The sequence below is a fragment of the Ips typographus genome, linkage group LG2, assembly GCF_016097725.1.
Source record: "Ips typographus isolate SLU linkage group LG2, UJ_Ityp_2.0, whole genome shotgun sequence".
Lineage (NCBI taxonomy): Eukaryota > Metazoa > Arthropoda > Insecta > Coleoptera > Curculionidae > Ips > Ips typographus.
The window spans coordinates 19,500,561-19,524,826 of record NC_138423.1 but is presented as its reverse complement, the minus strand read 5'-3'; the positions used below and the strand labels follow the sequence as shown (position 1 = coordinate 19,524,826).

The following is a 24,266-nucleotide window of genomic DNA, read 5'->3' as shown; positions in this document are numbered from 1 at the left end:
GGTGCAAGCAGCCATTGTAGATGCTTTGCTAAATCGTAAGTGGGATAACTTACTTAAATTGACTGTGATGTTGGGGCGCAGTTACTTTGATCCAGCGTATCGGATGTTTATTCGTAATGTAAGTATATTTCATTTGCCTAATGAAGTTTCTTACTTAGTTTATTTCAGCTATGCCAGATTTTAAAGCAATACCATCCAGCAATTAGAGGAACAGACTATGCAGATCAATTGGATTTAATTGTTGAAAAACATAGTAAAAAAAGAAAAACCAGGATGATAATTTAAGTGTGATACTAGTTTTTAGGGAAAGAAATTATTTTGTTCCCTGTGATACTTTTAATTATTATTGACAATTGATGTATCAAAATATGTATTTTTTTTATTTCAGCATAATCTTATAGTGACTATATTGTATTTTATTGAATCATTTTATATTCAATAACTTTATTTTAAGTAAATCTATACAAACAATATTTGAAATTTTTAAGGTGTAATATTATAAACATAGTTTTTATTTAGAAGATAATTTTAAGTGAAATCTAAAGCAATAATATACATGACCTGAAGAAGTTAAAGAATACTTTGATGACCTTAAATGACCCAAGAAATTAATCTATGATCCCTAAAGACTTTAATACTCTTAAATCCTGTTGTAAAGTGGTTTTCATCTTGAATTGATGATTCGTCAATTTTCTCAGATTTGTAACAATTTTCTATTTTAATTAATTCATTAAATCAGTTTATGCACTTGGACTTATTAAATTTAAGTCATACAGAGTATTTCAAATTAAGCAAGTTGTGATATTTATATCAACATGTTTGTTTGGCCACTCTATATATTTCACTATATAAGAGTTTTTTTTTTTGAATTTACTAATGATATGGTTTTATTGTGGCTGTTAGTGCAAAAGTTGCAATACCCGCGCGTAGGATGGTGTTGATTCAGCATTTCCTTTTTCGGAGTTTTTAGTCATGGGGAATAAGATCAGTAAAGCAATGTTCAACGGAAAACTTAAAGTAACTTTTTAAGAAATAAACGGTCAATGTTGTAATTCACTAAAGCTGACCCAAGTCTTGCGCGTAGGTTTCAAACTGAAATCGAGTTTGAAGAGTGGAGTTGACTATTCCAATACATATTACGAACATCACACTTCATTTCAAGGTGTTATTAAGCTCTTTTCAGTTTGACAAAACCTTTCTTAATAATCTAAACTGTTAACTGACCATTTTTACATAAAAATGCGCAACTTACCCTGATAAGCTTAAGGTTTGTCTCTACATCTACCGGCTCAATACAATTCTTCATATGTTCGATTTAGTTAAAAACAAGGTAGAAGGATTTGTTTTTAGTTTGTGAATGGTTTAGGCGACGTTGAGGGGTGGCTAAAAAGGGTAGCCAAACACGCACGGTAACGACTGTGTTCGTTCGCGAGTATACGATGTCGATTACGTGTTGTTAACCATTTTTTTCTAATTTTTTTTCATAAAAAAAGTGAAGTAAAAATGCCGAAAAATCCGGGTCTCAAATTGTTCACCAAAACTTGGCCCTTAAAAGGAAATAAGAAGATTAACAAAGATGAAGAAAGGCCTTTAACTGCTACTTTGGAAAAACCGACAATCTTGGATATACGATATATGAGTAAGTTTTCGATCAGTAATAGTTAAGCATTAATTATTCCAAACTTAGCATATTAAGTATTTATTGAAGCTCCCTAACTTAGTTTAAATTTATCTATATATCATTATAAATCTTTTATGAGCCTATGATTGGCACAGAAAAAATTGTTCACCAAATTGTCGATTTGAAATGAGTAACAATAAATAAATTTTTCGACAGAACAAGTTTTAGTAATAATTCCACTGCATTTAAAAATAAACATTAAATATAAGTTCTTCATGTGATTAAAAGATATCACTAATTTTCAGCAATAATCGACATGAGTTTGATCCGAAAGGAGTTCCTAAACATTACAAATTTATGTAGGATGCCTTTAATCTTGAAACCATCAAAGGGCAACTTTAAGAAACCATTAAGGTACAAACATAAATACATAATAAACTCATTAGTGTCACAATTGTTTTGAAGCATTTTAAGTGCGGACCCAGTTAAGAAATCGAAAAAGAAACGTAAAAAACCCGAACCGAACGACGACAGCCACGAAGACGAGGAAAGCAGCATAATCCAGAGTGCTAAACTTCAAGTTCCTTCAAAGCTAGGAGTGAGATCGAGAAGCTCCAGGAGCACCAACAAGTCTGTGATAAATCGCGTGAAGCAACCCAGCATTATAGCCATTAAGAATAGCGTTAATGATGCTAATAACAATAACAAAACTCTTAAGGTCAGTTTAACAATATGGTGAAAATCAAAGTATAAAGTGAATGTGATGATTGTTTGCTGCATTCCATTTTACTTTGATTTTGGCAATATTTGCTGGTTCTTGCCTGCATGCATGCATTTAATGCACATCTTTGGAGAAATTAATATCTATGTTAATTTCGTCATGTAATATGTCAGTAATCTTTTTGACTTTTTTACTGTAACCTGAAAGGTGCCATCCAGAAAACCGAACCTAGCAACAATACAAACGAGAAGAATGCCATCACCTGACCTGGTGAAATCGACCAAACTGCCGTCTCCATGTAAGACTTGCGGCCGACCTGACCTACCCGAGCGGTTTCACAGTCATCCAGCTACTCCATTGAAACTCAGCCCCAGGAAAAACCAACCTGTAAAGGAAACGGGTAAAGTTCCAGGTAAGTGATGCTTCAACTGTACAACTGTCAAAACCCTCATCAAAAAGTGCAGTATAATCTATATATCAGTTCAATCAGCAAAACGAGACATTTTTACTTATTCTTCTGACTATAAATTTTGAATAGATATCAGAAAAAAAATGCATTTATTTATTAATTCTGGAACATCCTGTATGTTTAATTATTGAAGTTTTTCTATGTTGTGATCTAGGAATATCACGGTCACCGAGCAATATCGATTCGCACGAAGCAATTAGGTAGTAAAACAGTTATTATTAGCAATTCGTCATTACCTATTAAGTATTTGATGCTGAACGGTTCGAGTTCGGTCAAATCGACGGTGATATGGCGCATATATTATAGCATTGTTGTTTTGAAATCATTTCCTAAATTAATAACACTTCATTCGATGACAGAGAAACTTGAATATTGTCCGCGTTTTTAATGTTTATAGTCGCGCGTTTTATTATTATAATTACCATTTTGAGTTTTCCAATATCTATTTGATTTTTACAGCTATTTCAATGTCTGGTAAGAAGTATATGACTCTTTTTATTTTTGGTATCACAAAATAGTATTGATTGAGACACCTGAATGGTTCTCTATAATAATGTCCATATTACATGTCAATGCGTTAACTTAAATGGTGTTTCTCACATTTTTTGCCAAATTTCAATCTAGTGCCCTATCCAACAATCAATTCTTCTCAATTTTTCAGTGAAAAGTTCTGTCCAAAAACCCATCGCAATCAAGTACAAGTCAAAAAATGGCACCATTGCCACTGACACCAAGCGAAAAACGTCACCCGTGAAGAAATCCTCAATTTCGAGTGGTACTTTACCGGTTCCTCTTGTTGCGGTGGTACCGCCTACGCGTCGAAAGGAATCGCCTTCACATCCGGATACCATGGGCAGGAAGTCGAGCACGCCTTCTCGTGGTAGTTCTGGAGGTAAACGGACTTTGACTTGCTACATCTGCGGCAGGGAGTTTGGTACCGCATCGTTGTCTCTACACGAACCCAAATGTTTAGAGGTATGTTTATTAATTTACCAGCTGTATATGAGCACTACATATTTTTAACAAGTTGATTAACTTCGAAACTGGTCAATCTAAAAAATGTTTAATAAAAACGATAAATTAACTCAATAACTGAAGTTCTTAGTACCAAAGCATTAATTAAAGGTGCTCTAGATGGACACTACAACCCTGTTGACCTTTAGGCTTCAATCTGACCCACTTCGGCCTTAGCTATTTTAAACCAGGTGGAAATCCTTCAGGCGGATATCTTCTAGTCTTGATTCAGTTTTATTGCAGCATAAATTTGCATACTGCTTTGTGGAGCGTACCTTCATAAATAGAAATCAATGCTTTTACCGGCACACACAAAATATGCTAATTTTATTAAAGACAACTTTACCTATTGATGCTTACTTAGCTATACTAATTAAAAGCTTTAAAAAATTATTGTATAACAACATTCCACAAAGACTAGATTACCAGCAAAAGTGGATCGAACCGGTGTCGATGTAGGTTCAATCATCATTGTTTTTGTAACTTCGTTAGCATGAAAATTTTCGTGGGTCGATATCCAAGGATGATGGTAGTTTGCAAATTATCATTATGTCACTATTTTTTTCTAATTGCTTGAGATTGTTTTCATTTCGTTTGCGTATATAGCCACTGAACGATTGAGTTGTATATTGATTGTATGTTTATGTTTGTAGATTTATTTAAAAAAAAACTCGTAAATGGGTGAGTGTCGTTGTTGCTGTAATGTACCCAGGAATATTCTAGACAGATTATATCCAAACTCTTACGAGGTATGATTATTATCAAAGTGAAAAAAAATTTGTTATTCAGACGGTTTACCTCATTAACTTGACCTTATTTCAATGTGTGCCATGTTTGTAACTTATGTTACCTAGTTAACTTAAAAAAGTGGATTAGAATAATTAACAACTGTATACTAAGCTTTGATAGTTTGAATGGTTCACATAGTTCACCATTAGTTTGTTCTTCCAAAACCTCAAAGTGGCTCATTTTTAACACATAAAAGACAGAGAAAGCAATAAGTCGCATTATTTGAACTTCAATGTCACTATTTATTTGGTGTGATTGATAATAATTGTTGTTATCGTTTCAGAAATGGGAGAGAGAAAATGCTAGTTTACCATCAAATTTAAGACGAAAACGTCCTGTTAAACCTGAAGGTAATATTTCCCAAAAGGAGTGGAACCAGTTAGCTTGGGAATCTTCACAGGCAAGTTGACACAATATTAAAAAAAATTTTTTGGTGGAATACTCAATTAATACAAACCGAAGTTGAAGCCTTAATTAGAAAATCAATATCACACACATGATCGAATATATCCACAAAAGACCTCTAGCACGTTATAATACGTCACACTTGGGCCTGGTATGACAAATGTATGAAAGCAATTTCCAACCCTGACTATACAATAATATTGACCCTGAACTTTGAAACACTGAACAACCCCTTACCAATAATTATATTGGAACATGCGAGGAATATTTTAAAAGTTGACGGTTTTCAAAATGACCGTATGCATGCCGTTTTGTTATTGAGATTGTCACATCGATACTGTTCTATTGTTATCAACAATAACGCGTTATCTGTAGTTCTGGGCATTTTTATGCAAGGATTGCAATGAGTGAACAAAAAATCAGCCTTGACCATTTTATTCAAGCCCGGAATGAACTAATTCAAGGATTTAATTTATTCAATTGATCCGGATCGTTATTCCTGTTTATTCTCACATAATAATTACACGAACACACCTCTTTGCATTTAGGTTTACTACCGTTTTATTGTTGGGTTTATACTAAAAATTAGGAATGTGTGGTTAAACCAGTTTTATGTTTAATTAGTCGACATTAGTTAAACATGAAGAGTGCAGAGCAATTTTGACTTCCCGATGATGTGATTTATCAAATCAATATTATCACCAGCTGTCAAAGTACGTTAACGTGATGTCAAATTTGCTCTGCGCACTTCATGGAGCGCCAAAACCAACGAGACTTATGTCTTTGCTAAGAGTATATTTTTCAATGCAGTTTGCTATAAATTATAAAATGCACTTTTACAAACACATTAGGTCCTTCAAGCCGGTCAGATAGTAGAATCTTGATTATATCTGGTTAAAACCATATATTTATCGCAAACTAGGCTGTACAAAAGTAGTTTTTTCTTCCCTTAATTTTATACACATGATGACAATAAGGGTCGTTATTTTTAGCCTTTATAACTTAGATTTTCACGATACGATGGCTTTGACAGTTTTTCTGCTTTGTTTAAAAAACGTGACTATAATCTATTCAGTTAAGTCAGTTCAAGATACATCTGTAATAATTACAGGCAACTTTGGTACCTTGCACGAATTGCGGTAGGACATTTTTTCCTGATCGTTTGGAAGTTCATCAGAGGAGTTGTAAACAGCAAATCGTCACTCATCCTGTAAGTTTCTTCTTTTCCTTTCCATTCGTAATTTTAATTTCAGATTTTGTTGCAGAAGAAATCATCGTCGAACGATACCCTCTACACTTCTTCCTCCTCTCCCATGTCGCACAGTTCGGACCCTCCGTCCACTTCAACCTCCACCAGAACAGCACAACCGCAATCCGTCCAATGTTATATTTGCGGCAAAAAATTCGGCGCTCACTCAATAAAAATCCACGAAAAACAATGCCTTAAAAAGTGGCACGTGGAAAACGAGAGTTTGCCATACGACATGAGAAGCCCGGCTCCTCTAAGACCTGCAGGTGTGTTACAAATGTTTGTTTCATAAATCCATCTACTAATAGTATCAAAATAACTTTGGTTACAGGGAAAAGTGTGTCCCATCAGTCTCTTGCTACTACTCCGTCATCAGAACAACCGCCATCGAGGACGTCTTCGGTAAAATCGTCTCCAAAGAGCGACAAAGATGAGCGACCCACGTCGGGGGGAAAATCTCCAATGTTTCCCTGTTATTTATGCGGCAGACTGTTCACGGTCAATTCGATTTACATCCACGAACCCCAATGTTTGAAAAAGTGGAAAGTCGAGAATGATAAGTTGCCCCCGAGTAAACGACGATCAGTGCCTTTAAAGCCGGATATAAAATTTACCGGTGAGTATTCTGTATGTCTCAATCTCAAATTTCACAGTTTTGCAATTGGTAGCAATGATCACTATTGCCACATTTATTATGCCTGAAATTTAATATTGCCACCAAACTACTGATTGGTGAGGAAAATATTATTAGTTTATATTGGTAATTCTAATTGAATCGAGTTGAGTGACCTTGTTGTCCTTACACTTAAAAACCAATCGATAGTTTGTTCACCCCACAAAATTTTCCGTTAATCCAATTTTCCTACAAAAACAACTTCCCAGTTTTAATTTGACTTGTCGAAATATTATTTCTTTCTTTATGATAAGTTTGTTTTGCCATGACCTTCCTTAAACCTATTTAGTAAATTTATTGTGAAGTATAACTACTCAATCAACATATCCTTTTGTTTTTGTGTTGATAATAATTTGGCAATAACAAAACAAATCTGGTGAAACTTGTGTTATCTGTAGTGAATATCGTTGCTGCAATTATTATTGTGTAATGTTGGTTTAGTGTAATTCCAGGGTAGTACAAGTTACTTCAATATTGCTACTATAAGAGAGTTTAACTTGTGAAACCGTATGGAATTTTGCGTTCGTTCACCCCAAACACCATAAAACTCACGAATTATTTTATGCGACGGATGGCTACGAACACGAAAGCAAAGGCAATAATAATTATACTGTCGGCTCAGTCCAGTCATAATTTCCACCCTATAGCATGTTCATATCACACGTTGCCCTGCAAGAGACAAAAAAATCCTCATTTAGCCTATGTAAATATGAACTTAAAAAATGTAAGATCATCTAAATTAACATTGAAAAGTTTTACAGTTTGTTTATTTTAGGGGCTGGAAAATTGAATTTTCAAGAAATCAGCGATGCTAATTGGCAATGTCATCTGAGTCAGCTGGTGCCTTGTAAAATGTGTCACAGAACTTTTAATCCAGACCGAGTGGCTGTTCATGAACGTAGCTGTAAGGGAATGTAATCATGTTAACTCAAAAACAAATATAGGAAATTAAGTTTTAAATCGTAGTTTTATTATAAAATTTTCAATGAATTATTATAAATGGTGTTAAGAGAATCCAATAATTCATTTAACTTCGATCAATTAAGAATTTATATTATAGATTGATGATTCAATTAGATATAGTTGTAATCCTGTTTCTGAGTATCTACGAGTGAAGTTGATTGTGTTAAATTATTTAGAAAAGGTCATACTTTTTTAAATACAAAAATAAACTATTAACGATTTTGCATTCGTTATCGTTCAGTAAAAAACTCTGTTAATTCAAGTTTGTTGGAAAATTTATGTTGATGTTATCTACTGTAAAATTCACCTATGTTCGGGTGTATGATCATCCATACAGTATTAGTGTATTATGTCAAATACTTCGTCAGGTTTCGACAATAACATAACAGTATTATCAAAATCAACACTTACTGAAGCACACAAGACTAAAGTAAACAGAATCTGTATAGAAAAAAGAACATTTTATATCAAAAATCAAACACACCACGCTATCTTTCAAAGTATTATTCTTTAGATCCGCAGTTCGCATTACGATATGTTTCCATTCTATAATTTCGTGTGAGTGAAGTGTGCAAAAAAAGTGTGATTACCAAAAAAAAAATGGAGAAAACCAAAAGTATGGAAGGTTTGCAAACCATGATCGCTCCATCGGAAGTTTTGCAGGAAAAAATTCCATTTTTTACCAAAGTCAAGTTTCTACTATCCAACATCACCATAGAACCAACTTTAGTGTTGTACATCATGCCAAGTACGATGATTATATTAGCAGTGCAAAATTTGAATATGGAAAAGGCGTGTCGCGTTAATTTAAAAATTCCAATAGAGAATTGTGACGCTCTTACTAATGGAAACGAGAGTAGTTATCCTGGATACAAAATGGACGAGGAACTAGTCCAGACTTTAGCTACTAACATGTCCATTATGAAGAATGTTGTAAGTATAAATTTAAAATTAAGTAATTAAGATAACTGTATCGCAAACAAGACAGTTGGTGACAGAAATTTTATTTTAATATTTTTGGTACATTTTTTTTGCTAGATACAAAGTGTAATTCCTGGAATACTTCTTCTCTTCCTCGGAGCTTGGAGTGACAGATATTTAAAAAGAAAGCCTTGCATGTTGGTACCTGTGATAGGTGACATTGTCTCAGTTATCGGTCTACTCGTTTGTACCTACTTTTACTACGAACTCCCTATGGAAGTAAGCTCCATAAGCGAATCCTTATTTCCTGCTATGACCGGCACATGGTTTGCCATGTTTACCGGTGTTTACAGTTATGTCAGTGACGTGAGTACTGAAGAAGAACTCACCGTAAGAGTTGGTAAGTGATTTTTTTCCAACTGAATTTCTTTATGATCCTTGTTTTGCAGGTGCTCTTAACACTTTGTCTAACATCAGTATGTGCATTGGAACTGCGCTGAGTGGTGTTTTGTATGAGTATACGGGATTCTACGGGGTGTACTATATTGCTTTAGCCATGTACAGCGTTTCGTTGATTTATGGATATTTTCGCATCGAAGATACTTGTACAAAGTCACCAGATAAGAGGATTGAAAGTCGTGGGTTTTGTAGGTTGGTACACTGAATCTTCTTATATTTAAAACTAACTTTTGGATAATTTGTAGTGATTTTTTCAAAAGTGAATATATTAAAGAAACACTCCAAACAATTGTTAAGTCAGGTAATAAACGCGGACGAAATAAAAGAGTGGTGGCTATTATGGTGCTGTTTGTCATTATCGTTGGGCCTTTTTACGGTAAGTTTGAAAGATACTACAATCACCTTGTTTTGGTTGGTTCAATAAGAAATGTAGTGCAAGGACTTACCCCCTTTTCTTGAAATGACTACAATTATTCAGTTTCGCTTATCATTGTGTGACCTAATTCTATTTTTAAAATCAACCCTCGTCGAAAATACAGATAGTATCTATGCAAATCCAAAATCTCGTTGCACTATCCACTATAAAACAGTTAGGGCCCGAAGATAATGAATAGAATAATAAGAGACTTTGGGCATAGCCAGGTTAAGTTAAGAAAATACGGTGCGATGCATTTTTTATGATACCGAAAGAGATTTACAACACATTTTCAGTTACAACTAGTATCTGGAGCACGATCAACTTAGTTTATCCATTACTAATACTAGTTTGTTGTATTACACAGTGTGCTTTAAAGGCATTTAACGTTTTTGAAACTTTCGGTAGGTTTCCAATGTTAAATTACTTACGTATTAGTATTAGTACGTTACGTATTATATACCTTCTTCTGGTCCTTGTCAGCATTATTCTCAACATCTTGGGTCGTGTTGAATCTGTTTACTACCACATTCGTTCCATTGATAATAATTTCAATGATTTTTTTCAGTATTATAAAAGAATGTAATTGAATATTTGTAGGAGAAATGAATGTGGTGTACTTTTTCGTCCGTCTGAGATTGAAATGGGACTCTGTTCAATACAGCATTTTCTGCACATTCCAATTTGTAACCAACACTTTAGGTAAACAAACATAAACTCTAATTAACAGTTATTGCTGAAACACGATTTTAAATTTAGGAGCAATGTTTTCACTAGCATTTTTCTCACAATTCTTGAAGCTAGATGACTCCATCTTAGGGATAATCTCATGCACATCCAAAATACTTTCTGCTGGCCTCTACGCCTTTGCTACTGGGCCGATTGCTTTTTATCTCGGTATTTTGTTTAATTTACGAATCAAACAGACTTCTTTAATATTTTTTTTAATAGGGGCCGTGGTGGAAATTCTTAGTGGTACCTCTTTCATAGCGATGAGGGCTTTAATCAGTAAACTTGTAGGACCGGAAGAGTTGGGTAAAATCAATTCCCTTTTCGGTATATTTGAGGCTATCGTTCCACTTATTTACGGACCTTTATACAGCAAGATATACGCATTGTCTATTGACACTTTGCCTGGTTGTTTCTTTTTAGTTGGGGGAGCACTGACTGTTCCTTCATTATTTATTTTTTAGTAAGTTCACTTTACTGCTTTGTTGGAATGTTTTCTCAATACTTGTATGCTTTCAGCTGGCTGTATTTGGAGCACAAAAAAGATTTACTTGAAGTTGACAAAGTGAATAACGCACAAAATGAGGAGTTGTTGAAAGTTTCACCTCAAAACGCCACAGGAAAATTGATAGCATGAATAACACCTGCATATTTAAAATGTGATAATATTTATACTGTGTATAACTTAATAAAACATAATCCGTATTTTTCGGAAATAATAACGGGTTTCATTTTGTATATTTTAAGTGTATTGCAACTGGTTTTATAAAAAAAAATTGTTTCAGCTTCAGGAGGAGTGGACTTTCAAGGAACATTCGATCGTATATGGGAGAATCACCTGACCGAACTGGTGGAATGTTCTAAGTGCAAACGAAAGTTTTTTCCTAATCGCATTGAGAAACATAAGGAAGCTTGTATTGATTTAAAAGTAGATGTTAAACGGTCCATTAATCAACTTAAAAGACGTTAGGGCAAGTTTTGTACTAAAAAATTACTAAAAATAAAAAGTTCCCTAATTTTTTAAGTCATATTTATGCAAAAAACGCAACTCCATGCGCTATACATCCCAAAAGCACTATTTTAAATAAAATAAATAACAATAAATATTTTAAGAAATAAATAAAGAAAATTCTTTCCAGAAACAATTATTAAACAGTAATATAATAAAAAGTTTGATAAAAAAATGTGATTACCTAATTTAATTAGCACAGCTTCCTTGGAGTCATAAATATAGTCAAAGTCTCATCGGTAATTTTACTCCTAATTTCCTGATGTTTGGCCAGAATTGGCGTCAATGTGTCTATAAGAATTTTTTTCAATTCTCCAGTAAGTAACTCCCCACTAGCATAGCTTTTTCTGATTTGCTCCAGTTTATTATCATCTTCCAGAAAAAATCTGCAACAATTCCAATACTTTATATGTTTTACTTAGCCAAACATTTTGAATTACCTTAAATACTGATAGGATATATCTAAATCACAGTTTCCTCCCAGTTTCCTATGCTCTTCAACTGTGGCCTGTCCACCCGAAAATGCATGTTTGTTGATTTTATTCTTCAACTGTTTAGGCGTGTCGTTCATATAAATCGTGCTGTTTGATTCCGACGCCGACATTTTAGTTTTTGCTCCTTGTAGAGCGGGAAAGAACTTGGAATGCAACAGTGCAGGTTTGTCAAACCCTATTCTAGGGCAAACGTCCCTAGTCATTCTAAAGTAGGGGTCTTGATCTATGGCGCAGGGAATTAAACAAGGAATTTTCTGAGTGCCAAATATATCCGGAAAGGACGTAGACAGTGCGGGGGATGCCTGAACTGCTGGAAATGCTATTTTACCAATCACAGTGCTGTCGTCGAATCCAAAAATTCCTTTCACTTGATTGAACGTAACACATTTTTGAATACGAATCATGTTGCGGTAAAACTCCGATCTTTGACTGCAAACAAGTTCTTTAACATTGATTTAATGGCTACACCAAACAAAACTAACCCAATATATGCAAAGTCAGAGAAAATAAACGTTTTATTAACATCAAAACCACAAGCAATAATATCCTTAGCATTCTCTAGTCCCATTTTGTAGGCTTCTTCCCCTGTCAAGTCTTTCCATAAAGTTTTCTCGTCATCTGTTAATTGAATTACCAGTGGACAGTTGAAAACGTCTTGTAGCCATTTACAAAGGGTAAAAGGTATTAAATGCCCCAAATGCATTGATGAAGAGGAGGGACCTCTTCCTGTGTAGAGGTAGAAAGGTTTTCCTTGTTCAAATCTACAATAATTCAAAAGCTGGATACATTTGCCTGTGACCTCAATTTTATTAGTTTGTGCAGTGTTACCAAAGCTATTCAGTGCTTTATAAAAAGTTGTCACTGTCCAACCAAATGATAAAATATGGAATAATATTGGTCCTTAAAGATTATTGTATATCACAATCAAACCTATGAAACTTACCTATTTAAAATAGAATGCATATCACGGTGTGAAAAAAAGAATCCTCTTTTTAAAAGATGATGAACTGGCTTACCAGTAACTTTCTCAAAACGTGTAAGTAATTCTTCATCAATTTTGGAACTTCCAAATCTCACTACAATAAAAAAACAATTCAGATCTTGAGGTCAAGTTATATTAAAATTTTTAAATGTTAAAATTAATAGTAGGCTCCTCAAAATAAAGGACTCTTTAACCTATGGTCATACCAATATGATAATGACCCTTTTTCCATAAATATTTCTTTATGATTTGATTATCAAAAGTCATAGAAACCCTGGCAGTGTGTGTCAAAAATGCAGGCATACACACGTTAAATCCCTTTATAACAAATAGGAAAAGCTTTGCATAAAATAAAGCAAGTACACCACTTAAAAACTTAAAATTAGGGAAAAAAAAATTTGTCCTCTGATATATTGAAAACAATACAGGAGCTATTAAAGTCCTGTTTGACAGCACAAATGTGGCAATAATCAGGTTTCATGTACTTTTCATAAATTGTAAATTGACTAATAAAAAAAATTCTTTTAGACAATCAGAATACTCACATATCAGCTTATCGTAATCAATTCCTGCTTCGGATTTGCTTACAACATTCCACGGGTCCACTTGATCTTCCTCACTTTTTTTTTGGTTTTCCATCTGGTCCTCCTGCAGGCTCAACTCCTCTACATGATTTTTTAAATCTGCCGACATTCTACTCACTTTATCTAGAAGGAATTTATCAAAATCTGTAAAAGTCACTGTTTTTACTAATAAATTATATGCTCTTAACTATTTTAGTCTAGTTTTGATAATTAATAATAAAAATCACATTGCATCATATCAAAACTGAAATTGTTTTGAAGGGTGTCATAGAAGGAGAAGGAAAATAATAATCTTCACCAACTTAACACTCCACTTTATTGAATCCCTTCGAATTCAATGTAGAATCAAATATAACAGATTTTTGTAGGAACTAACTAGAAAATGATTGAGATCGAAAAACGTAAGCATTGAGCAAGAATCGTCCATCTTGTGTTGTAATCCTGAGTTAAAGTGTCTCGTCATCGCCCTGAAGTCAGGTCCTTGCGTCCTATTCTTCTTTTTGCTTCTTGCCGGCTGACACTGCTGACAGTGTCGCCACAGTACCCCCCGTCCAGCGACAAAGTCGCGAAACGAACTGTTTTCCTTGTCTTAGCTGGCAACGTTGCGGGAGATTTTCGAACTTCTTCAAGGCGCGCATACGAATGTTCGGACTGGATCTGGAAATCATCTGGCAGATAGGCGGGCTTTAGGCGGTCTATTGTGATGTTGTCACTACGATTGCCAAGGTCAATCTTGAAGAACTTGTCACTTCTGGAGATAACACGATGGGGTCCAGAGTAAGGCGCTGTCAAAGGTGGTTTTACTGCATTATTTCGCACAAAAACATGGGAACAACTTGAAAGGTCCTTGGAGATAAAAGTTTTAATCTTGCTATGATCAGATGCTGGTCTAGGTTGAAGTTCTAACATTGTTGCTCTGAGTTTGCTGACCAACTCATTTTCGTTGGCTGGTTCAGTGGATGAATTTAGAAATTCTCCTGGTAGTTTAAGAGTGGTTCCATAAACAAGCTCAGCTGGTGAACAATCAATGTCCTCTTTGAAAATGTTTCGAAGACCCAATAAGGTTATTGGTAAAACTTCAGTCCAACGATCCGACTTGGCTGCAATGAGGCTTGCTTTAAGGGTCCTATGAAAACGTTCAATAAAACCATTTGCTTGAGGATGATATGATGTTGTTTTGATGTGCAGAATACCCAAGAATCTGGAAAGTTCTTTGAACAAGCTTGATTCAAATTGTCTCCCTCTATCCGAAGTAATCTTGCTGGGTACACCAAAACGCGATATCCAAGTAGAAATAAAGGTGGATGCAATGGTGGTTGCTGACATGTCTTTAATTGGAACTGCTTCGGGCCATCTAGTGAAACGATCCATCATTGTTAACACATAACGAAAATCACTGGACGATGGCAATGGTCCAACTATGTCGATGTGGACATGGTCAAATCTGTAGTCAGGCATAGAAATTTTCTGGTGAGCTGTCTTAGTATGTCGGTTGATTTTGGAGCGTTGACAGTTGAGGCATTGCCTACTCCAAAGGGCTACTTCTTTCTTGATGTTTCTCCATACGAAACGACTGGTCAGAAGCTTGATGGTTGCCTTAACACCGGGGTGAGAAATTCCATGAAGCTTTCTGAAAATACTAAGTCGATGTTTTTCTGGGATATAAGGACGAAATTTATTTTCAAAAACATCACAGTAAAGTTGAACATCAGTGCCTGGGATTTGAATCTGTTGAAGATTTAAACTGGAGTCAGTAAGCAGCTGGTTTAGTTCTGCGTCGTCAGTCTGATCTGCAGCTATTGCTTGGTAATTAATCTGAATATCTTCAATACTCGAGATTTCAGGTCTGGAAAGGTAGTCTGCTACTATGTTGTCTGAACCTTGAACATGGCGAATGTCAGTGGTAAATTGTGCAATGAAATCTAAATATCGAAACTGTCTAGGAGTGCACTTGTCACTTTTTTGATAGAAAGCAAAAGTGATTGGTTTGTGGTCAGTAAAAACAGTAAATCTGCGGCCTTCTAACATGAATCGAAAGTGTTTAATAGCAGCATAAATGGCGAACAGTTCTCTGTCATAAGCACTATACTTAGCCTGAGCAGTATTTAACTTCTGAGAGAAAAAAGCCAATGGTTGAAGTTGATCATTGTTCTTTTGTTGTAAGGAGGCTCCTACAGCAAAATCCGACGCATCTGTAGACAGAATGAGTTGAGCAGAAGGTAAGGGATGTGACAAAAAGGTGGCTTCAGCGAGGATTTCCTTACAGCTCTCAAATGCCTTCACTGCAACATCAGTCCAAGTTATTGGTTGCTGTTTTTTCTGCTTACCTTTAAGTAAGTCATGTAATGGTGCTTGAAGCTCAGCAGCCTTGGGAATGAATGAACGGTAGAAATTTAACATCCCAAGAAACCGTCGAAGTTGCTGAGTGTTGTTGGGCTTGGTAAAATTCCGTATAGCAGAAAACTTCTCGTCTGTTGGTTTGATGCCCTCTGCCGAAACTTCATGACCTAAGAAAAGAACTTTATTTTGGCCAAAAACACATTTTGACGAATTTATTAAAATTCCATATTGGCATAAACGTTCGAATACCATACGTAAATGTTCTAAATGTTGATCGGCTGACTCAGAGGCAACAAGGATGTCGTCAATGTAGACAAAACAGAAATCCAAGTCACGGAAAATTTCATCCATAAACCTCTGAAATGTTTGAGCAGCGTTTCTGAGCCCGAAGGACATGTACACAAATTCGTACAGACCAAACGGTGTTGTCACTGCAGTCTTATGTATATCATCAGCAGCAATCGGTATTTGATTGTAAGCGCGAACCAAATCCAGGGTGGAAAATAGTTTCTTGTTGGCCAATCCATGAGTAAAGTCCTTGATGTTGGGGATCGGATAAGAATCGTGAACGGTACGAGCATTAAGAGCTCGATAGTCTCCACACGGTCTCCAAGAAGTGTCCTTTTTGGGAACAAGATGCAAAGGTGAGGACCAGCTACTTTTTGATGGGCGGATGATTCCTTGTTCCAACATGGATTGAAACTCCTCTTTGGCGATGACAAGTCTGTCAGGTGCCAAACGTCTAGGGCGAGCTGATGCAGGTGGGCCAGGGGTAGTTATAATGGTATGAACAGTGTTGTGTTTGGCTTTGGAGTGTTGGTTGCGTGGCTGGGTAAGTGATGGAAAATTTTTGAGAAGTTTGTGGTACTCTGTAAGGACAATCATAGTTTGAATGAAAGGACCGTAAGAATTGGCATTATTTCCAATGGTTGATAGGCCAGTTGTCCTGTCAAAGATTGCGAGCTTTCTGCTATCTACAATAATGTTGTAAAAAGATAAAAAGTCGATTCCCAAAATTGGATGTGAAACATCGGCCACAAGAAATGTCCAACGAAAGCTTCTGCGAAGTCCAAAGTCCAAGGTGAAAGTACGCTGTCCGTAGGTCGAAATTTCTGAGTTGTTGGCTGCCAAAAGCTGGTAATTGGAGCGAGGACGCCTTTCTTTAAGCAAAGTGTATGGAAAAATGGAAACCTCGGCGCCGGTGTCCACTAAAAAACGAATTTTTGATGAATTGTCAGTCACAAATAAGCGGCGCGGGTTTGAGGAGGGTAGAAAACCCGCCGCTACTGGTTCTCCCCCCTTGAGTTTTCCGAGATAGTGAAAGAACATGGGCTATTACATTTTTTTGCTTTATCACCGAATCTGGAATGATAATAGCAAAGAGTACTTTGGTTCGAGGCCCTGTTGGTTGTCGTTCTCTCTGATGTCCTAGATCTGGAGCGTGGTTGTCTATGACAACAACTTTTGGTCTCCAATCTGTCCAGACGCTTAACAATTTCAGCCAATTGTTTGTGTATATCAGAATCTACACTAGAAACTGTACAAGCTAAAGATGGTGTACATACCTCATGAATTTTGTCAGCTAATTTGGCTAAGTTGTCTAGTGACATACCTTCCTGAGTGGTTAGAATTGTCTGAATCTGCTGGGGAAGTCTTCCAGTCCATAATGTTCTGAGAAAGTCCTCTGGAAGGGAAGTTGGTGCTAAACTCTGCAGCTTCCTGAGGTACTCGGATGGCTTTCGATCACCCATTTCTTCCTGTTGAAGAAGCTGGTGGATTTTTTGGTGTTGAGAAGCGGATAGTCTCTGTATGAGTTCCTGCTTAATAGTTCCATATTGATTGGCAGTAGGAGGTTGTGCTATTAAGTCACGCACGAGTTGGACTTGGTTAAAGTCTAGGTTAGCCACAACAATATTATATTTGGTGTTGTCATTCACAATACCACTAATAGCAAACTGACTGTCTAACTGAGCAAACCATAGTGCCGGTTCGTTTGGCCAAAAAGGTGGTACTTTTAAGGATACTCTCTCTACCATGTGGGTAGGAGCTGGTGCTGCAACTGAAGGTGATAGAGATGATGAAGTACCTTGTTGTTCCGTAGCCATTGTGGTGCGAGAGTTGTGAGTTTTCGAATGGTTCAGCGTTCTAGAACGTCCAAAAAGTAAGTCTGACTCTGGCTTGTAGATTCTTTTGTGTCGGGGTCACCAATGAAGGGTGTCATAGAAGGAGAAGGAAAATAATAATCTTCACCAACTTAACACTCCACTTTATTGAATCCCTTCGAATTCAATGTAGAATCAAATATAACAGATTTTTGTAGGAACTAACTAGAAAATGATTGAGATCGAAAAACGTAAGCATTGAGCAAGAATCGTCCATCTTGTGTTGTAATCCTGAGTTAAAGTGTCTCGTCATCGCCCTGAAGTCAGGTCCTTGCGTCCTATTCTTCTTTTTGCTTCTTGCCGGCTGACACTGCTGACAGTGTCGCCACAGTTTCATTTTATAGGTTAAGCTGGGTAAGATACAAGTCTTCTTCTCTTTCTTATTATTTATTCCTAACCTAATAATCCAAAACATACCAAATATAATTTACTCCAAAATAAATGATGTAAATATAAAGGACCCAAAACTAATTCGATCCACCGTATTTTCTCCCAAAATAATTTGCTCCAAAATCACCTTCAAATATTCTTGATTAAATATTGGGTTATGACTCTTTTATGCTTACACGTCTACTACAAGAAACTGTTACTTAGGACAGCCACGAATAGAGGGCGCACTTGATAAGGAATTGTGGGCGACATGCCTTGCAACTACTGACTCTCACAAATATGCAACCAGCAATACAGTTCTAATTGTGTTCGAATTTTATTCAATAACACAGTAGATAAGTACTTATATACGTTCCACGTCGCATACTGACTACCTATGTATGTTAAGGCAATAGAAAAGAAATTTACACAGCATACCAATAATCCTGTTGGACATTTTAACATACCAAATTGTCGTTTTGCTTATGTTCATTTTGATTTAGTTGGATCTTTACCAGCATCCAAAGGATTTCGTTACTGTTTAACTGTTATTGGTCGTTTCGCACGTTGGCCAGAAGCTATTCCAATTAAGGACATCACCGCGGACACTGTTATCACTGCTTTTTACACTCATTGGATTTCACGTTTTGGAGCTCCGAACAACAGCTTACCACCCGGCTGCCAATGGAATGGTGAAACGTTGGCATCGTTCTCTGAAAGCCTCTATCATCTGCCATGGTAACAATGATTGGGTTGACGTTTTTCCCACCGTTCTTTTGGGACTCAGAACCAGTTTCAAAGAGGGCCTAAAAGGCACAGCTGCGAAGATGGTGTATGGGACTACGTTACGACTTCCTGGAGAGTTCTTCACAGATGTCGATATGCTCCATGATCCTCAACACTTTCTTGAAAAATTTAGACAACACATGCAATTAATTTGTTCAATTCCTGCCTCTCATCATCATAAGAAAGCCGCTTTTGTTCACCAAGATTTGTTCACTTGTTCTCATGTTTTTCTTAGAGTTGATGCCGTGAAGAAACCTTTGCAACCACCATATGAAGGCCCCTACGAAGTTCTTGAACGTATTTCCGACGTGGTTTTCAAGATCAAGATCCAAGGCGAAGCCGTGACAGTCTCAACGGAGTGGCCGGCCTTCATCGAGCGATGTCCAGTCCAAGAACAGCCTCAAAATGGTTCAGGCAGATCCTCAACTTTAGCAGCACCCCTACGCACCTACTTCCGCAAGAAGGAGGTCCGTTTCAGTGACCAGGCAGGTTGAACTGGACTATGGCCAAGTCACTTGGGGGGGAGTATCTGTGGCGGTCTCTATGCCTTTCCCTGACTACCTGGGGCCAACCTTGCTTACCTGAAGTTCCACGGCACGACGGACTTTGATTCAGTGACGTGTTCAGCGACCGTTTCGTTATTGTTGACTGTCAGTCAGAGACTTGAGCGTTCAAGAGATAGTCATACGTACGTTTATTTATTAAAAGCCCTATTGCATTTCTGCCTCCTTTTATTTGTGGACATCAGTACCCACAGAATCATTCATTGAGATTTATAGAAAAGGTGGATATGTTATATAATGTAAACGAATTTATATGGATTATTGGTCTTCTTTTTTGGTAATGAATCGAATAATGACTAAAAATTTAAAAAAGTGATACATGAGTAATGGAAATTTCAAAATTTACCATATGAAACGAGTGAACCATTACAAATAAATGATCTCATTGATTGATTAATACAGAGAACCCTAAAATATATTTTTTGCATATAAAGTGACACTTTTCAAAACTGATTAGAGTGACAAAACGTTTTACTTTATGTAACTAGTTACATAAAGTATCAAAAATTCATTTCATCCCTCCTTGTTTTTATGCATTTCCGTAGAAACATATGGGCGACATCCATCATAACATGTCGTTGTCACAGTTTATACAAGGTGCTATGAAAGTGAATATTTGTGTTAAATCACTTTAAAAGATGGTTTTTACCGCTTTTTGGTCAAAATTATAAAAAATTATGTATGCAACACGTTTCGAAAATGTCTTATTGTGTAACTCATTCAAATTGTAGGACCTCGCTGCGCTCGCCCTACAAACATTCATTCGTTACACAAAATCGATCTTTTCGTAACTGGTTACATAAATAGCTATTTTAAAACTTTTAAAAAATGACTGGACGTTGAGGGATCGGAAAAATTTCTTATATAGGGACAGTCAACGTGTTAAAGTTGTTTTATTTTCTTAACATATAATTTTCTGTAACCAATTTTGAAATCTCCATACTTGAGTGAAATAAACTATTCCTCCAAAAACTCAATATTCTCTGGTTCTAAATAGAAAATAAAAAAATCTTTTCTTAGTTGTGGTTTATTCCACCACAAAAATTCGGCGAACGGATGACTTACATCATCGTAACCTAAATTAAAACGAAATTAATACGATAATTATCATAGTAAAATTACCCAGAGAGAGGATACAAATGTGCCATTTCGAAGTGTAGATAACCAGAATTGGTTATTTATTACACGCGGGATCGTAGGAGTGGGAAACGACGTTGATAACGCGTTTCCTCTGCGTTCAATCTCGTTTCCGCTCAAAATAAAATATTAAATTAAGAATGTCTTTAACATTTTTTTTTACGTTTTATAATGTTTTATTAGTGTCACCAAGAAAGTTGGTTAGAATGTCATACTCTAGTGTTCGAAAACAGCAATTATGTTGTGTTATTAATTATTTAATTACTTTTCTACAATAATAACGATTTCTGATAAAGCAGAAAACTTAATTAAACCCTTTCTCCTTGTGCGGGCTTACCGCAAAATATACCATAAAGTAGACTTATATTATGTAGAATGGCAGTTAAATGAACAATAAAACTTTCTACGACTGACTGAGATAACCACAAAATTACGTGCATTGTTATATTTATAGGATCTTTACAACATAATGCTTCATTATTCTTTTGATATCAAAGCTGAGTTGCTTATTACCGCAAAATTTAGTCCAGTGTAGGTTGTCTACTAAAAATAAGCCCTTTATCTTATTTTTCACATCTTTCAAGTTCAACACCCTAAAACCATGCAAAATTACAATATTAAGCCTCCAACTAGGTTTTTTCAAATTTTGTGTTTGCATATCAAAATTCAGGCCTAAATTGTAAATGTAAACAATAAACAAAAATGATTGAATTTTGACTACCCCAGAATGGAATGATCTATAGGAACGAGTGATTTGACAGTTGGTCACGTGACCACTCTACCAGAAAGTCTTGTGATGCCTTGTGAACAATGGGGTCGACTACCTTAGGGGAATTTAATGCTTAAATTATTAAATTAATACAGTTTCTGCCTTACAATGTGCTAAGTCTTGCTTTTGAATATTATTATTTTTATAAAAGGCTTAAAGAAAATGGTAACATGAGCCTGGCACGATCCCACGTGACGTAATTAGAGACACTTCAATTCCGTAACGTAGGTGGAAGGCTAGAGTCAATTATTAATTTTTTGTAATCAGTGCATTATTGCCAAAGTTAAGAGCCTTTGTAGTAATACCAAATAAAATCTTGTATCAATCAACTAATTTTTGTTAATTTGGGTATGTTCTGTTAGAGTATGAACGATTGTAGACCTAAAAAGTGTGTGTGTCTGGGTTTAATCTAAATCAGTGAAACACTAAAACTAAAAAACAAACATTGAATATTTTAAAGTATGAATATGGCAACCTACCACCTGCCACAACATTAGAAGCTTTGACACTTTGAAAGTAGAAACTTGAACACATCTTCATTCATATAGAACACTCAAGAAAGATATTCCTTGGCAATTCAGGACTCTATTATAGTGCCACGGATATGGGCAAAACACTTTACCTCTTGGTTTCTTGACTTAAAAATACCAATATTACATTGATCCTAGTAAAAATTGAATTTTATCGTCTCATTTGTTTGTAAGCACGCATGTACACGTTTTTACAAGTTTTTTTTGGTGTTTTCCTCCTAGATGAAGACGCAATGAAGACGATTACCATAACTTTTTTCTGCATTATGATACCGGCCTGGTTTCAGTTCTGTCTACGAGAACTCAATACCATCAATGTAATTTTTGATCTTTTGGTGGCAATAAATTTGTACGTTAACTTAGACTTTGTTCTAAAGTCATTAAAAGTGACAATGCCTTCTAATGAACATCGAAATCATTCAGTACACACTGACAAAGTCAAAGTATCAAGGACATCAAGGTTAACCACCTAAATATAAGCGGTTTATGACACAATTTTTCCTTAATTTACGCTTATTATTGTAATTATATTATAATGATTCATGTTCAGTGCTAATAATTCGGTAAACAGTTCATTGTATTTTAGAGAAAGACAATTAAAATTCTGTTTTGTAAATGCCTAAAGTTAATTCATAAATCCAGCAATCTTGTCTAGAAAATGTAATTACAACTAACATCCACCTTAAAGTTATCAGTGTCAACAAAAATAACATATTACATAAACTATAATCGAAATTTGGAGCACCAGGTCCGTTCTTATCGCCGAAAAAAATTACGTAAAACAACCGGCGACGTCCTGAATTCGATGACACCGCCTCCACACCACCGGTCAGCCCTTTCGGGCCTGGGGATAACATCCTCGTGGCCGAAGTAGCACCACGTTCGGTCCAGCTTTGGTCGCACCAGCATCGGATGAGTCGTACCGCGGTCGTCTTCGTGGAAGTTACGTATACCCGTACAACATATTCAAAAGCGGGTGGGTACTGGTCGGCGTTGACGAAGAGAGTGCACTTGAAGCGCGCGATTGGACATTTTTTTGTGACCAGAATTTTTGATTAGTGTCTGCTAAAAAAAGCAAAAAATTGGAATGGAGTTGGTTTTTTGGGGACGGTGTAGGTAAGTCAAAATTTTGGAAGTTTTTTTTTATCAAAACGGTTAATTTGAATATTGGTGAAACTATTAAGCGGCTAATATTGTGTACTGGATAGTGTATTCCTGAAATGGTGGTCAGTCAAATGAACAAGTTTTACTGGATTAACAAAACAAACAAACTGTGTTGAACGACATAATAAAATGCATTACTAGCAGCTTTAAAAAATATATTTTTGAAAACCGTCACCCAAGAAAATCAATTTTATGATGAACCAACCCATGAAAACTTTGATACACAAGCCCGGATATGTTGAAAGAAAAAAAGTGGTTTGTCACTGCTTTTTCAGAAAATACAATTTAGTTTTGATTCAATTTGGATAAAAAAACCTTGATTTTGTCGTTTTTGAGTGAAATTAGTAAAATCAGTTCCTTTTAAGTATCAATATTTTTCCAACTCATTATTATTAAAAACAAAATTGTTTATTGGTTTATACTTCACCTCCATAGAATGTTGAATGAGCTTGTAGCTTGTGTGTGTATTTGTTTACAGAATTATTTAATTTTTACTCGCAAAAACCAAAAGTTTTTGTATCCAAATTGAATGGGATTTGTTAGATCAAATTACTCATTACACCAACTGTTAATACCGGGGGGCTTCACATAAATCAGCAGAAAATGTTAATGAATAAAATAATAGAGCATAATATAACTTTTGTATTAACAGTTTTTTGTTCTGTCTGCAAAAATAAAGTCACTACAAGCTGTCTAAATATTCGGAGCAACCCTGTACAAGCAATTAAAAACGCTTTTCAAAATACATATTGCAATACATTACAGCTTTTCACAAAAATTAAGCTGCACAAAATTTCAAACTTCTTATCTGAAATTACAGTTAATCCACATAGTAAAGTCAAAATCAACGACATTTTTGATTAAAATTTTATATTTTGACACTTTTAAAATGGTCATTTGTGCTTAACAAATCTTACTGAATTAAAATGTTTTACGTAACTGTGTATTG

At 35.6% G+C, this 24,266-nt stretch overlaps 4 protein-coding genes across 16 annotated transcripts in view; 3 read left to right on the top strand and 1 right to left on the bottom strand.

Moving 5' to 3' along the window:
• Positions 1-1,503: 1,503 nt before the first annotated feature.
• LOC145725131 (uncharacterized) lies at positions 1,504-11,447 on the top strand. 5 transcript variants are annotated; one of them, XR_014177175.1, is made up of 11 exons: positions 1,504-1,639; positions 1,927-2,035; positions 2,087-2,339; positions 2,550-2,754; positions 3,473-3,786; positions 4,898-5,014; positions 6,131-6,229; positions 6,273-6,534; positions 6,600-6,884; positions 7,394-7,665; positions 7,717-7,901. XR_014177175.1 is itself a non-coding variant. In XM_081973760.1 (10 exons), the coding sequence occupies exons 1-10, from the start codon at positions 1,504-1,506 to the stop codon at positions 11,396-11,398; spliced, it is 1,953 nt and encodes a 650-aa protein (XP_081829886.1). In that variant the 3' UTR covers positions 11,399-11,447. The 5 variants fall into 5 exon arrangements, 3 of the variants coding, with proteins under 3 accessions (XP_081829886.1, XP_081829885.1, XP_081829887.1); XR_014177174.1 differs by having other exon boundaries at positions 7,383-7,665; XM_081973760.1 differs by lacking the exons at positions 7,394-7,665; positions 7,717-7,901 and adding an exon at positions 11,214-11,447 and having other exon boundaries at positions 6,285-6,534.
• On the bottom strand, positions 3,469-18,590 carry TrpRS (Tryptophanyl-tRNA synthetase). 4 transcript variants are annotated; one of them, XR_014177176.1, is made up of 7 exons: positions 13,459-13,752; positions 12,875-13,007; positions 12,414-12,692; positions 11,878-12,360; positions 11,622-11,823; positions 3,920-4,100; positions 3,469-3,863 (listed from the first exon to the last, which is right to left on the bottom strand). XR_014177176.1 is itself a non-coding variant. In XM_081973769.1 (6 exons), exons 1-5 carry the CDS (start codon positions 13,604-13,606, stop codon positions 11,631-11,633), a joined length of 1,236 nt encoding a protein of 411 aa, XP_081829895.1. In that variant the 5' UTR covers positions 13,607-13,752; the 3' UTR covers positions 7,487-7,610; positions 11,622-11,630. The 4 variants fall into 4 exon arrangements, 3 of the variants coding, with proteins under 3 accessions (XP_081829895.1, XP_081829896.1, XP_081829897.1); XM_081973769.1 differs by lacking the exons at positions 3,469-3,863; positions 3,920-4,100 and adding an exon at positions 7,487-7,610; XM_081973770.1 differs by lacking the exons at positions 3,469-3,863; positions 3,920-4,100 and adding an exon at positions 18,417-18,590 and having other exon boundaries at positions 11,442-11,823; positions 13,459-13,641.
• On the top strand, positions 8,248-11,150 carry LOC145725135 (proton-coupled folate transporter-like). The gene is made up of 8 exons (XM_081973766.1): positions 8,248-8,837; positions 8,943-9,225; positions 9,275-9,476; positions 9,530-9,660; positions 10,300-10,401; positions 10,459-10,596; positions 10,651-10,891; positions 10,948-11,150. The coding sequence occupies exons 1-8, from the start codon at positions 8,505-8,507 to the stop codon at positions 11,063-11,065; spliced, it is 1,548 nt and encodes a 515-aa protein (XP_081829892.1). The 5' UTR covers positions 8,248-8,504; the 3' UTR covers positions 11,066-11,150.
• Positions 18,591-22,780: 4,190 nt separating the features above from the next.
• The window catches only part of Ppn (proteoglycan-like sulfated glycoprotein papilin), a 61,390-nt gene continuing 59,904 nt past the window's right edge, over positions 22,781-24,266 (top strand). For 2 of the 6 annotated variants that reach the window (XM_081973907.1, XM_081973909.1), the window contains exon 1: positions 22,785-23,269. In XM_081973907.1, coding sequence (XP_081830033.1) covers positions 23,241-23,269 — 29 coding nt within the window. In that variant the 5' untranslated portion in view covers positions 22,785-23,240. Of the gene's footprint in view, positions 23,270-24,266 lie in introns of all 6 variants that reach the window. The other 4 variants (XM_081973910.1, XM_081973906.1, XM_081973911.1 and 1 more) reach the window with 3 other exon arrangements.

Coding starts and splice junctions, on each gene's coding strand:
- LOC145725131 (XM_081973759.1), top strand. CDS start 1,504: ATGCCGAAAAATCCGGGTCTCAAATTGTTCACCAAAACTTGGCCCTTA. Junction 2,036..2,086: donor AACTTTAAGAAACCATTAAG/GTACAAACATAA, acceptor ATTGTTTTGAAG/CATTTTAAGTGCGGACCCAG. Junction 2,755..3,472: donor GGAAACGGGTAAAGTTCCAG/GTAAGTGATGCT, acceptor TCAATTTTTCAG/TGAAAAGTTCTGTCCAAAAA.
- LOC145725135 (XM_081973766.1), top strand. CDS start 8,505: ATGGAGAAAACCAAAAGTATGGAAGGTTTGCAAACCATGATCGCTCCA. Junction 8,838..8,942: donor TGTCCATTATGAAGAATGTT/GTAAGTATAAAT, acceptor TTTTTTTGCTAG/ATACAAAGTGTAATTCCTGG. Junction 10,892..10,947: donor CCTTCATTATTTATTTTTTA/GTAAGTTCACTT, acceptor GTATGCTTTCAG/CTGGCTGTATTTGGAGCACA.
- TrpRS (XM_081973770.1), bottom strand. CDS start 13,606: ATGTCGGCAGATTTAAAAAATCATGTAGAGGAGTTGAGCCTGCAGGAG. Junction 12,361..12,413: donor TCTGACTTTGCATATATTGG/GTTAGTTTTGTT, acceptor ACTTGTTTGCAG/TCAAAGATCGGAGTTTTACC. Junction 11,824..11,877: donor ATATCCTATCAGTATTTAAG/GTAATTCAAAAT, acceptor GAATTGTTGCAG/ATTTTTTCTGGAAGATGATA.